This window comes from Oncorhynchus keta, chromosome 2, assembly GCF_023373465.1.
Source record: "Oncorhynchus keta strain PuntledgeMale-10-30-2019 chromosome 2, Oket_V2, whole genome shotgun sequence".
NCBI classification, from domain to species: domain Eukaryota; kingdom Metazoa; phylum Chordata; class Actinopteri; order Salmoniformes; family Salmonidae; genus Oncorhynchus; species Oncorhynchus keta.
The window spans coordinates 44313177-44325505 of record NC_068422.1 but is presented as its reverse complement, the minus strand read 5'-3'; the positions used below and the strand labels follow the sequence as shown (position 1 = coordinate 44325505).

At 44.0% G+C, this 12329-nt stretch overlaps 1 protein-coding gene across 1 annotated transcript; it reads right to left on the bottom strand.

The window, feature by feature from the left end:
• Positions 1 to 266: 266 nt before the first annotated feature.
• LOC118400985 (nuclear factor NF-kappa-B p100 subunit-like) lies at positions 267 to 10888 on the bottom strand. Its single transcript, XM_035798056.2, has 24 exons — positions 10545 to 10888; positions 9627 to 9688; positions 7764 to 7806; positions 7580 to 7652; positions 7204 to 7244; positions 6746 to 6844; positions 6293 to 6447; positions 5988 to 6100; positions 5636 to 5794; positions 5361 to 5465; positions 5154 to 5239; positions 4873 to 5011; positions 4567 to 4698; positions 4229 to 4423; positions 3969 to 4110; positions 3736 to 3850; positions 3407 to 3614; positions 2824 to 2993; positions 2624 to 2726; positions 2193 to 2404; positions 1966 to 2047; positions 1713 to 1876; positions 1257 to 1371; positions 267 to 1071 (listed from the first exon to the last, which is right to left on the bottom strand). The coding sequence occupies exons 2-24, from the start codon at positions 9641 to 9643 to the stop codon at positions 995 to 997; spliced, it is 2745 nt and encodes a 914-aa protein (XP_035653949.1). The 5' UTR covers positions 9644 to 9688; positions 10545 to 10888; the 3' UTR covers positions 267 to 994.
• Between the last annotated feature and the right edge of the window lie 1441 nt (positions 10889 to 12329).

Here is a 12329-nt window from a genome sequence, read left to right as displayed (position 1 = left end):
AGTCATGCAGAATGTCACAAATCACTTTTGGGTGTGTCTCTTTCCCCCAGTGTAAATATGTGAGGTGGTATGGTGAGAGACCATGGATAGACAGAATTACAAGCCAGAGTAGGGCTTCTGTGATATAAAAACAGGGGTTATAATGTCACACCCTTTTACACTTTGGCTTAGATATTCTACTTCAAGAGTAGGCCCTATTTCTTTTCTGCTTATCAGTCAACTTGGTCTAAAGTATTTGTCAACAAAAAAAAAAGATATTATACTGCTTCATGTAGAGGTTTTTACTGGACCCCATAGACGCTGCATCTGAATGTAACTTATTTCTTTCATTTCCCATTAGCTGTACATATTGTCAATAACACATTAAGATTTTGCGCTCTGTGGAATATACTAAAATGGTTTGTATGTTTGGGGCAGATAACAAAAATAAACATTTTGAAAAGATCCATTTGTCAGAAGAAAAAAAAATGCATTTGATTCAACATTGACAAGTTTTCAGAACATTATATAGCAAACCTTCCACATACATTTGAAATAAGGCTGTATAATTATATTTGGTTGAATGTTAAACCAAATGAATACACAGTATTAGTAAGATTGTCAGCCAATAAATATGAGTTAAATTGAAAATTCCATTGATCAATTTGATGTTGCACATTTAAGAATTTTCATTTATACTGGGACTTTTTGGAAGGAACAAATGGACCATAATTCAAAAAAATAAACTTTCAGTCACCATCAGAAATAACGGAACAAGATATAACGGCACTTAAAATTGTACATTGAGATTTTCTTCCCTTCAGCTCGTTAGGAAAATTCAAACTGGTTGACTGTCAGTCATGGCAGAGAGAGAATTCTGCATTTATCAGTAGAGGCTTGGGTATGACATCAGATTCCCAATGTGCGTGCTGAACAGTTAGTCATATCTCCATGATGAAACGTTGGGGTGAAACCTCCCTCACACGAGGGTCTTACACCTCACCCTTCCTGCTGCTCACTGGTTGGCCAAGGCTGGCTCCTCCATCTCCTCCTCCATTGGCTGACTAGCAAAGCCACTGTCCACCGTCTGATCTGATTAGCAGAGATAAATGCTTATTTGGTCTTATTTTATAAGGCATAAACAGTCAAATAGAATACAATTATCCGTTTTTGGAAAGGAACTACATACCGTATGCATTTGCAAGGTCAAGTGTATGGTAGAGAGATAATGTTTATGACTATATTAGTGGTTCTGCAATGTAGGATGAGTTCAGTACCTGTGTTTTGTTTGTCCTCCTCTCTCAGCTCAGCCTGTCTCAGCAGTCTCACTCCTTCAGTCAGACCCAGAGACTGTAGAGCTTCCACCAGGCCTTCCACTGGACCACCACCCAACTACACAGAGATACTGTCAGCTTGGGCACTATTAGCCAAATACTCATCAAGCACAGTCTTGCCGTTCTAAAACGGCATACTCAGGGGCTCGATTCAATCCATGTCACTGAAGTTCAGCGGGATTTAAATGGAAGTGCAGTGTTCCAACATTCGGAGGCTGTAGCCGCGGTAAATGCCGCGCATGTCGGCTCAATCAGAAATTACCTTTAACTTTCAAGTGCGCTACAGTGCTGAACTTCGGCGATATGGACTGAATTAAGCCCTTAATTAATGCATACTTACCCCTAAATAGACTGCCTGTGCACATGCGCAAACGTGCATTAAAAGCCCCCTTTGCTCACCTGGTAATTCTCCAGCAAGTTGTGACAGGGCAAGGGACTCTCCTGATATAGGTGTGCCAGTGAGAGCATGTTGAGTTTCTCTGCGAGCTGTCTCCAGGGCACATCGTTCAGACTGAAGAGCTCACACAGCTTACTTAGCGTCTCACTGTCTAGCTGCCCTCTTTCTGCGGAGGGGAATGGGAACAGCAGTTAGATTACTAGGCAGACCACAGGTAAATGTTCAGAGTCAAAATGGTGATATGAAAGTTCTTACCTTCCACGCTGCTCGGTTTAGGCTTTTTACTTGATTGTTGACTGGGCTTGGGACTCTGTCTGGTGTCTAGAAGGTTTCTCACCTGTAGCAAAGGAAGCTTTTATGTAAGCGCAATGGCAAAAAAAAAAACTCAGCCTCTCCATCCACACCACAACAAGTACTGTTTGGAAATCACTTCTCCTCCCCCCGACACAAACGTTGGGTTGATAAGGCTAAATCAATCTCACCTTATGACATTTAGCCAGGTCAAAGGGTGTATGTCCTGTTGCTGACCTCTTACGAGGGTTGACTTGTTCTCCCTCTGAAAGTGGCGTTGTGTTCGGTAGCGGTTGGATCGCCGGCTCTCTGAAATCTCTTACTGGTCCATCCTCTTGCTCCTCATCTGACGAGGAGGAGCTGAAGAAGAGCGGCTCGTCGTTCTCCAGATTCTTGTCGGCTCCTGAGGAGAGACGGGAAAGTCGTCAGCGTTCTGTTCACGTTCATTTACTAGCCATTTAGCAGACGCTTTTCCAAAACAAAAACAAAAACACCCCGGCGATTCACAAATTACTGCTCACGCACTAGAATCTGGACTTTACTGTAGCCCCTTTTCAAAACAGACGGAGATAAAAACATCCCATGGATATGACATGCATTGGATGGTTAGCATGCATCTCACCTGCAGCAATGAGCATGGAGCAGAGAGGGGGGGAGCTGCGACTGGCGGCCAGATGGAGAGGAGTGTTCCCTCCAAACGTACACATGTTTACATCTGCTTTCAGCTGTAGGACAGGAGGGGACGTGCCAGGTTAGATAACAGAGTCGGAGTAAGAATAGTATGAGTAGCACAGTTTATATAAGGTGTGTCACGACGGGTACCTCTGTGATGAGAGTGCAGGCCACTTTGAAGTAGTTCTCTCTAACAGCCAGGTGGAGGGCGGAGCATCCACTCTTCTGCTCCGGGGCGTTGATCTTAGCCCCGCCCTCCACCAGCAGACGCAGACAGCGCTCTCCTCCCTTACAAACAGCCAGGTGGAGAGGATGGAGACCTGAGAGAGAGAGAGAGAGATTAATACAATGTACTACATCAATAAGCACATACTGCTCAGCTGTAGTTTTTCCAACTTAAGGCCGGGATTCAATCCAACCGCGCTTGTAGACAATGAGTCTTCTAAAAAGGCATTGTTCCTGCACATGTCGGCTCAATCGGAAATTACCTTTCAAATGCTAAGTGCGATATAACGGAGATCTAATGCGGATTGGATTGAATCCCAGCCTTAAATTAACAGAAATACTACAGCTGAGTTTATTACTTCTGAGACTAAGCAGCAACCATAAAAATGCCTTGTACACCATTGCTTGATTGGTAATTCACACAGAGTTCAAAAACAGACTGGCCATTTATCATGTTGAAGTCTCTCATAAGCAGAATAAACCCCTTCTTTCCACCATCCCAAATCACCATGATAGTCAGCCATGTTGACCAGGTGGAGGTAGCGTTCTCCGAGGTGGCCCAGCAGGACCCGGAGTGTGACGTCGTCCCCAGCCAGCGCTGCCAGGTGCAGGGCGGTCCGGCCGTCCCGGTCCAGCAGGGTGGGATCTGCTCCGGCCCGGAGGAGAACATCCACCACCTTAACCTGCCTGGTGATCACCGCCAGATGGAGAGGAGTCTTCAGAGAGAGAGATGGCGGACACAGTCAGGAGGGAAGACAAGGGCACGTTGGGAATTATCGCGTCGACACCGAACAGCTAGCGGTCTTGTCCAGGTGTGAGAGGAAGAAGGACGAGTACCTGGCCGAGGTGGTTGAGCTTGTTGAGGACTTTGTGTTGCTGGATGGTGAGGAGTGTATGAACCAGCTGCTGGGTCACAGCTGACTGCTGGTGAATGATGGCCAGGTGCAAAGGCCTGTGGGGAGACCAAACACACAAGTGAGGCACAGAAAACATGTGTATACATAAAGGCAGACATTCAACTCAGATATTTAAAAACAAAAGATTTACTGTGAAGCCAGAGTTCGACTCACGTGTCTCCGTTTTTATCCTGGACCCCACATAGGTGTCTCTGCATTGCCAGAAGGACCCGGACGTCCCCAGTGGTGCAGTACTGTAGTAGAGCCCCAGCTGTCTGCTTGCTCATCTGAGTGGCCCTGCTCTGGAGAGTGGCAGCTGGAAACAACAGGATTGTCTCATTAGCACAACACAACTAACTCTAATGATTATTTCTCCAACAGCTAGCTTAGCTGTAGTTTCCCCCTTCCCCAGCACTGCTCTAAATGTGGCTTACCAATCTGGAAGAGCTGCTGTTGTAGTGGTGAGGATGTCTGTCCTGGCGTCTGTCCGGCCATCCCTCCTGCCTGTTGCTGCTGGGTCCCCTCAGCCTGGGCAGTGGTGCCTGACATCTGGGCTCCACCGCCCCCAAAACCAGAGAATCCACCCCCCATCCACCCCGTTCCATTCATCTGCTGGTTAAACTGGAAGCCTGTGGATAGGAAAGAAGAGATTAAGTGCCGATGACATAGCTGTCACAAGGGTTAACGGATGAGGCCAGCGTTTCATCTAATAGCAACGAGACGAAGGGCCGACAGAAACGGGAGTTCAAGTATGTACATCTAGGTTACTCACCGCTACCGCCACCTGCTCCGCCTCCGAATCCTCCGGCCCCTCTCCCTGCACCCCCAGCTCCTCCCAGAGGTCCTCTCCATTGGTCATTATAGGAGAAGGGCTTCTGCTTTTTACGCTGCACCTCCTCTTTATCTAGGTTACACACACATAGAGGAGCGATGGAGAGAAGAGAGGGAGAGAAAAGAGAGAGGGGGGGGGAAGAGAAAGAGTTGAAAGGGTTTGATTCAATCCAACGGGGGTCTCTGGCTCTGCATTTCGACATCCTTCTCCTGTACTAAAGGGATTGTGAGTAGCAGACTAACTCACCTTGAACTCGGGGAACGTAGGTAAACTGCTTGGGGTCGCTGCAGTCACCGCCTTTCTTCCTTTTCAACTGGAGGAATACAGTGACTTGACGCTCGATCTCGGCGCTGTGGTACGGCGGCGTCCTAAACACAATGGCGTACTGCACAGGTGGGGAGCAAGCGCAGCGACATCAACGAGAAAGTTATGAGTAGGATGACACATGATGCGACGGCAACTGATTCCAAATACTTAAATCCTCACCGACACACACACACACACACGTCTAAGTCAAGACTCTGTACCTGCTTGTGGACATCAGTTGGAGAGAAATCACCAAAGGCCTCCCAGCTTCCATCATCCTCTTCATAAAAGCGGATCTCAATGTCATCTAGAAAGTACACCAAAATGTGATAAATGAGTGAAATTGTGTAAATTGTTTCCCACACAAACTATTGTAAAATCAGTGCGGGGTGAATCGGCCCCCATATAGGTAGGAGTTGGTCCTTCACCTTTCTGTACTTTGTCACACAGTAGGAAGATCTCATCTCCTCCCAGCACAGACCCACTGGTCTTATCCATACGGGAGATCTTCAGGTTCGAGGCATTGGGTGACTCTGAGTAGAGAAAACATCAAGTTAATTACTGATAACTTGAAATAAAAATACCCCAGGGTGGGTACTGGGTATTCACGTTGAATAACATGGATTAGTGCTGGACTGGAACAAAAGCCTGCACACCCGGGACCAAGTTTGAAGAACACTGAGTTGAAGGGGGCTGTACTCACTGCTGTCATAGATGGGGTTGGAGACCACCGGCTTCAGGGCCCTAGAGAACCCGCCGTTACTGTCCTGGAGGTAGGCCGTGAACTTTAACCTCACTATGTTCAGGTCCATGATCTTCCCAAGCTCCTTGGCTTCTCTCCCTATGGCGTGTTCCTCTGCATCTGTGTGAGGTAGACAGAGAGAGGGCGTGTTTTGTTGCAGTTTTCACAAAGAAATGTATTTATGTGTGTGTAAGTCGTGCATTAAGATTTGCACAAATATGTTGGTTGCACATAGTATATCTCAAGTTCGGATTCCTTAGTAGATTTCCTCATTTTAAAAAAAGGACAGTGGCATAGGGTTTCAGGCTCTTACCAGTAAAATGATAGTGCTGCCCCCCTTGCCTCCTCTTCTCATCTCTCAGTCTCTTGCACAACACTTCCCCCACCCCTCTCTTAGTGACATGAAGGATGCCCAGGTTACTGAACCTACAGAGAGAGAGAAATGGAAACGGGAAGTTAAGAGAGATGTTGACATTCGCCAGTCATGTTGCAGCTATTGTACACATATTCCATTCACAGACTATGTTAAATGAATCCAAGCGGTACACATCTAGCGTGTTATTATTATTACCACTACAGTCTCAACACAATAAGATATGACAACCCATCAGTACTCACTGTGCTGTGAGGTCGTTTGGGCCCACATCCATACTGCATATGCCACTCTCCGTGCAGCACTGCCTCCCCACCAGACTGTGAGCATGGACCTGGGGGGGGTCTGAGTGGGTCACTAGCTGCACCTCCACCCTGGCAATCCCCACATAGTTAGACACCTGTGGGGGGGAGGGGGGTTAGACTATTATTAAAGAGAAACATGTCCATGCTCTATAATGATGGACTTTCTCGCAATACTCTATGACACTATAAAACAATTGTTTTTATTCATAACATGCGTCTCAAATAATCATAGCATGTCAATATATCACATATACACTTTCGAAAGCTTATTGGGCTGAAAGCAAGGCATCTCAACTCCCTTGAACCAAGACACCTGATGAAAAGCAGACCGAGCCAGTCAAACTAAAAGACAGCCAAGTATCCAACCCTGTGTGCTACAATACAATAGCTGACCTTGACAGTTGGATAGGTCCTCCTGTTCCTCTCGCTTGAGGCCCCTGGGAGCCCACCGTGGGACGGACCCTCACACTCATAGCGGAATCTGAAGCCTCTCTGCAGACACAGGGGGACAAGGAGGTCAAGGGATAATCCCCAAGAGCAGTGACAGCACTTACTGTAACTTTATAAATCCTGGACTTTCCAACCCACTGTCATATTCTAATGCCATTAAAGACCGGAGTGGGGGTTATTTATATTTGTACATTCCATTCTAGTTCAAAGGGTATCTTCTCTGGGAGAGTCGAGTCAGATCTAACGCACCGATATCATTTTTTGGGGTGTGAATCAACCCGATTATGTAAATGTCATAGTTTCACAATGAAAAGAGGGAAGAGCTTCTGTTCAGTCTTATGCACTTATTTGAACAGAAACGACGACGTCATTCCACTGTTTCGAGAAACTCTTGAGCTCACCTGTTTGGGCTCCTCAATGATCTGAATGTAGGGTCCATGAGCTGTGACATAGAAACAGAGTCACTGTCACTGGAAGGGGGTGGCTACATAGAGGTTCACATCCAAGCCCTTCAAATAAACCAGGGCAGAGAACCCACCGAACAAAAAAATACACAGACAGCACATGCATTACATAGTGTAAGAAAAACAATTTCAAGTGTGTACGACGTCATAATAACCCTGCAGAACATGTGCGCAGTTCTGAAAGCCTTATCAAAAAACATGTGGTGAGATCACTTCCACTTGAGTGCACAGTACCATAGCCACATCAAGTTACATCACTACGACTCGCGTATGCTGTTACCATGTGTACGTAGGGTAGAAAGTAGAAACTCACCGGTCTCCGGTACATAGGGCTCGATCTTGACATCCACAGGGGGCATGAACTCATAGGACAAATTCATCATCAGCTGGGGAGATCACACGTGCTGTTATTGGCACGTTGTTTTACCACTTCATTTCTTTAACGCTAACGTAATAGTGTCTCATTTTAAAACATGTCAATATACTGTAGGTCTTACCTCATTTTCAATCATTTTCATGCTGTACTGAGCTTCATCCATTCTGAAACACGAGGAATACAAATGACAAAATGTACTGGCTTGCAAGTCTTTCCTCCTTTCTGTTAATGAACAACTAGTCACCCGACCTGTCAGTTATGTACTGTAGAGACGTAACAGACAGGAAGCGGTTTACTTCAGTACTACTCAATGCTCACTTGACTCAAGTGTAATTTCCCTCTTCCACCCCCCCCACAACTCAAAACCAACAATTATTAAAAAAAAAAAAAACATTTAAGAAACATTCAATCCCATACACTGGACTCGAACATTGTGGTTTCACTTTCTCATAATCTACAGTAAGTGAACAATGAAGGGTGTTGTAGTGTAGTGTTCTATTCTCTCCCCTCCCCTCCCCTCTACCTCGCACATCACTTCAAGGAAGTTGAGTAGGGGGGGGGGGGACAGAGGAAAGCCCCCAGAATACCAGCTCAGTGCTGCCACTGATGTCAAATTGATGCACTACACCAGATACAAAAGCTTGATGTTTTTTTAAATAAAAAGGCCTCAGCCTCTATACGTCTCTTTCCCTCAGATAACATCCAACCTTCAGCATTCCGCCTCTTCAGCTTCCTGAAGGTTTTTCCTTCAGTAGCTACCATTCTAAATTGACTCGCAAGCGCAGAGAAAAGTTTTTATTTTGATGATTTAAAAAAAATCCTACTAAATTTAAGTACTATAGAATAAGGCTACTTGGATAAAAATCCTGACTTAAACTGATGTTAAATGAGGGTCGCTCTGGATAAGAGCATCTGCTAAATGACTTGCCTGAAACAGTCTTCTGACTCTGAACAATAGGGACAATCCCTGCCAACAAAGGACCCTATTCTAGAATAAATGAAACCTTCAGGATGCATCTCCTGTGCCCGTCAGGTTCTACATTCTTTGTCAGTTGCTTCCACTGACTGGGCCGTATGCATGTATGTATATACACATACATACATACATACATACATACATTGATCAAACCTCAGATTTACTGTCAATTCATCATCATGACACTGACAGTTTGCCAGTGTCATGATGATGAATTGACAGTAAATCTGAGGTTTGATCAATGCCAGCAGTGACATCTGCCATCTAGAACAGAAACTGTGGTTGTCACAATACTAGTATTGCGATAAGGAAGGAAGGACAGGACACAAAAACATGAAGCAAACTTCATTTCTTTAGGCTAACGGTGCTAAGTTTGTCCTAAAAACTGCCTTATGGTTGTCACCCAGAGTCAATTGTTTATTTTGCAAAAGTAGGTTTTAAAAAAAGGACCACAAGAGTGAAATCTGCTTTGTTTTTTCGCCAAGGAAAACCTGGTATCGTAGCATCGCAATAGAAGTATCGTGACAACACCAAACAGAACCGAGCCCTTACATTCCGAGTGGCATAAGAGAACGACGTGTGCGTGTATCAGAAGACTCAAGAATGTGCAATTGTGCATGACCGGATGAATACGGCAAAGACTACAACTAGATAAAAGTTGGCAAACACCACCGCAGCAGCAGAAAGATGAACATAGCCACCATTTAACTCTCAATTACGTTGGATAGGCCTACTCCACCTCAGCTATCAAAGCTAGAATTAGCAGAATTAGCCAAACAGTACAATTGTATGTGTGTAACTTCATTTTACACCAAAACATGCAACCATTTCACAGTCCATTCCTTAAAAAAAAAAAATGTTTTTTTTAAAGACCTCAGGTCCTTGAACTGGACTCATAGTCCCAGTCTGTTCAAAAATGACCCCAATCTTACTGGAGAGAACAATCAGCTGTCAAAGACTGTAGAGGCCAACAAAAGCAGCACAACAAATCCCAGCAGCAGTACATACCTCAGTGCTCCAGACATGATGCCCCTCAGTGATGACGATATTTCAGGCTCACTGTCACCTCCCTGCAATAAAATGAACCTGCTGTTATTAGTCCATGTGGGTTTAACGTCATCCTACTGTCTGCCCCTACAACCTCCACTAGTAGCTAACTGCACAGCAAGTGTGTGTGCACATATCCAAATGGTACAGACTAATAACAGAATTTCCAGGCCCTGCTTGCTGAGATGGGGACAAACCCGCAACACACTTTTCCCCATCAAACAATCCTGAACTAATTATAATGCAAATCACAGACAATCAGTTGAAAGCAAAGTCTTTATTCGGCCATTAAAGTTGTAACATAAACCATCATTTATACAATAGCCACACCTTTCCAGCAAGATGGGCTTCTTGACAAATGAGTTCGAGTGACAACAACTGTCATCGATTTGGGAAATTCCACAATAGGAGTGTCACTGGGGCTCCCTAATTTTTCACTTTAAAATATATTTATTCGAATAACAGTGCAGATGCAAAGTTGGGTAACAGAATTACGGTTTGTGCAATCATCCTGTTACGTAACTTCGCATCTGCACTGTTATTCGTGTACGTGTTTTCGTAAAATGTTCTGTAGACATTGTTAGAAGTCGTCCTTGTGCATAAAGTATTATTGTTTGTTTAACTTTGCAATCATTGGTTTTTATTTGACATACATCTAAGTGAGAGAAAAAAACGAGTATCCGCATCAATGTTACCATGGAATGGCCCCAATTACCCTTGCATATTATAAACTATCACTATCCACTGTTGTTAATGTAACGTTATATGATTATAAACCTGTAGCAGGGAACAGACTACTACAGTAGGCTACATACACCACAATACACATCAAACTGCATTTTGGCCCAACAGACAATAACTGTTAATGCAATTCCGTACCTTTGAACTCCTTGAACTTGATCCCCCTCTACGCAATGAACAAGACAGCACAACAGCTGCTGTTGTAGTCGATCAAACCGATTGTAAGAATGTCACGGCGTACCCTCAAAAGCACACTGCACACAGTGGTATTCACTTCAGTGTCAGCTGAAATCCGGGATTTGCTCCATGCATTTATGTTCAATGTATTTCTCCATCGAGTCAACCGTTGATTGTATCCAATCTATCTGGTTCGTTAGACTGTTATGATCGCCTGATCGCATACGGTCTATCAGTCAGCTGGAAAGCCCCGGAGTGTTGGGGGAATTCCGCAGACACACGTGTCAAACTCGAGCTACCGATTGGTTGTGGGAAGTGACAAAATCATTTATATATACACTGGGTGACTAATAGGGGGCACTGTGTTGAAGCCACTGACTACATCTTGGCAGCCCCATCATTGTAAAACATATTTTGGTAGCTATAGAAACGCTTTTATTTATGTCTACATTCGTTTTTGCCACATTTATTATATTACAAACACCTTAATGCATACTTTTAAATTACATTGTGACCTAAACATTTTTTTTTTAAATCTATCCTTAAAGTATAATTTTTTAGATTACGAAGGTTACTTTCTCCATTACAACAAAACACTTAAATCCATGTAATTTTGTCTATGAAACATTTCATTGAAATACTGTAGAATCCCATTCATTCCTATAGAGGACTGCTCCTACTGGGTAGTGCCAATATGGCCGAACGGTGGTTGTCAAAGCCTCTCAATAACCAATACATAGCATTAGCAACTAAGTGATTATATACATGAAGGGAAGTGGCTTGCCTACAAATTCCCACCTTCATTTAAAAAGCTATAAAATGACGTGGCTTGCAATCAAGGAAGACATTGAGGTTTGTATGTTTCTGTAATACATGTTGATATGACCAAACAAAATATGCTACGGCACTATACTGCAAAATTTGTACACAGAAAATAACTTTGTATTTCACATGAGGCAAAGTTATTAATATTCCAACCAATTCATACAAAAATAAAGTCCATTTACATATCAGACTAGTACTTTCTGGGATTGTGCCTGAATACCCCAAAGATCTGTGACTATGATGACTGCACTGCTTCATGTGTTCTCGATCAGAACCAAATATCAAATCTCGAGCAGTCTGGTAGGGTAGTTCAAACACAGCCCTTGTAGATCAGTCGGTAGAGCACGGCGTTTGCAATGCCAGGGTCATTCCCATGTAGAATTATATAGAATTCCGTGTAGGGATCAGTATGAAAATGTATGCACTCACTACTGTAAATTGCTCTGGATAAGAGTGTCTGGTAAAATGATATGACATTTGGAGTTGAATCAAGTGAGTAGAGATGACTTACACATCTAGCAGTAAGAAGACCCGGGCAGTGGGGACACTGCTCTCATCAGATGGTAAGGAGGAAGGTGTGTCTGAGAATGACAAGTAAAGGAGTAGAGCCTCTCAACCAATACCTGCACTAATCTGTTGCTGTGAGAAAGAAATAATACTGACGGTGAGACCGTCACAAACTGCAGATGAGAAAGAGATATGATGCATGGGTTGAAAGACATTGGGGGGGAGAAAGAAAAAAAGTCCACCAAATATTCAGACACCTTGACTTTTTCCACATTTTGTTAGGTTACAGCTGTATTCTAAAATTAACTTGTTTTTCCACCTCGTCTATCTGCACACAATACCCTATAATGACAGAGCAAAACCTGTTTGGTTTTTTTTAGAAATGTTTGCTTCTCCCATTAAGAATGATGGAGG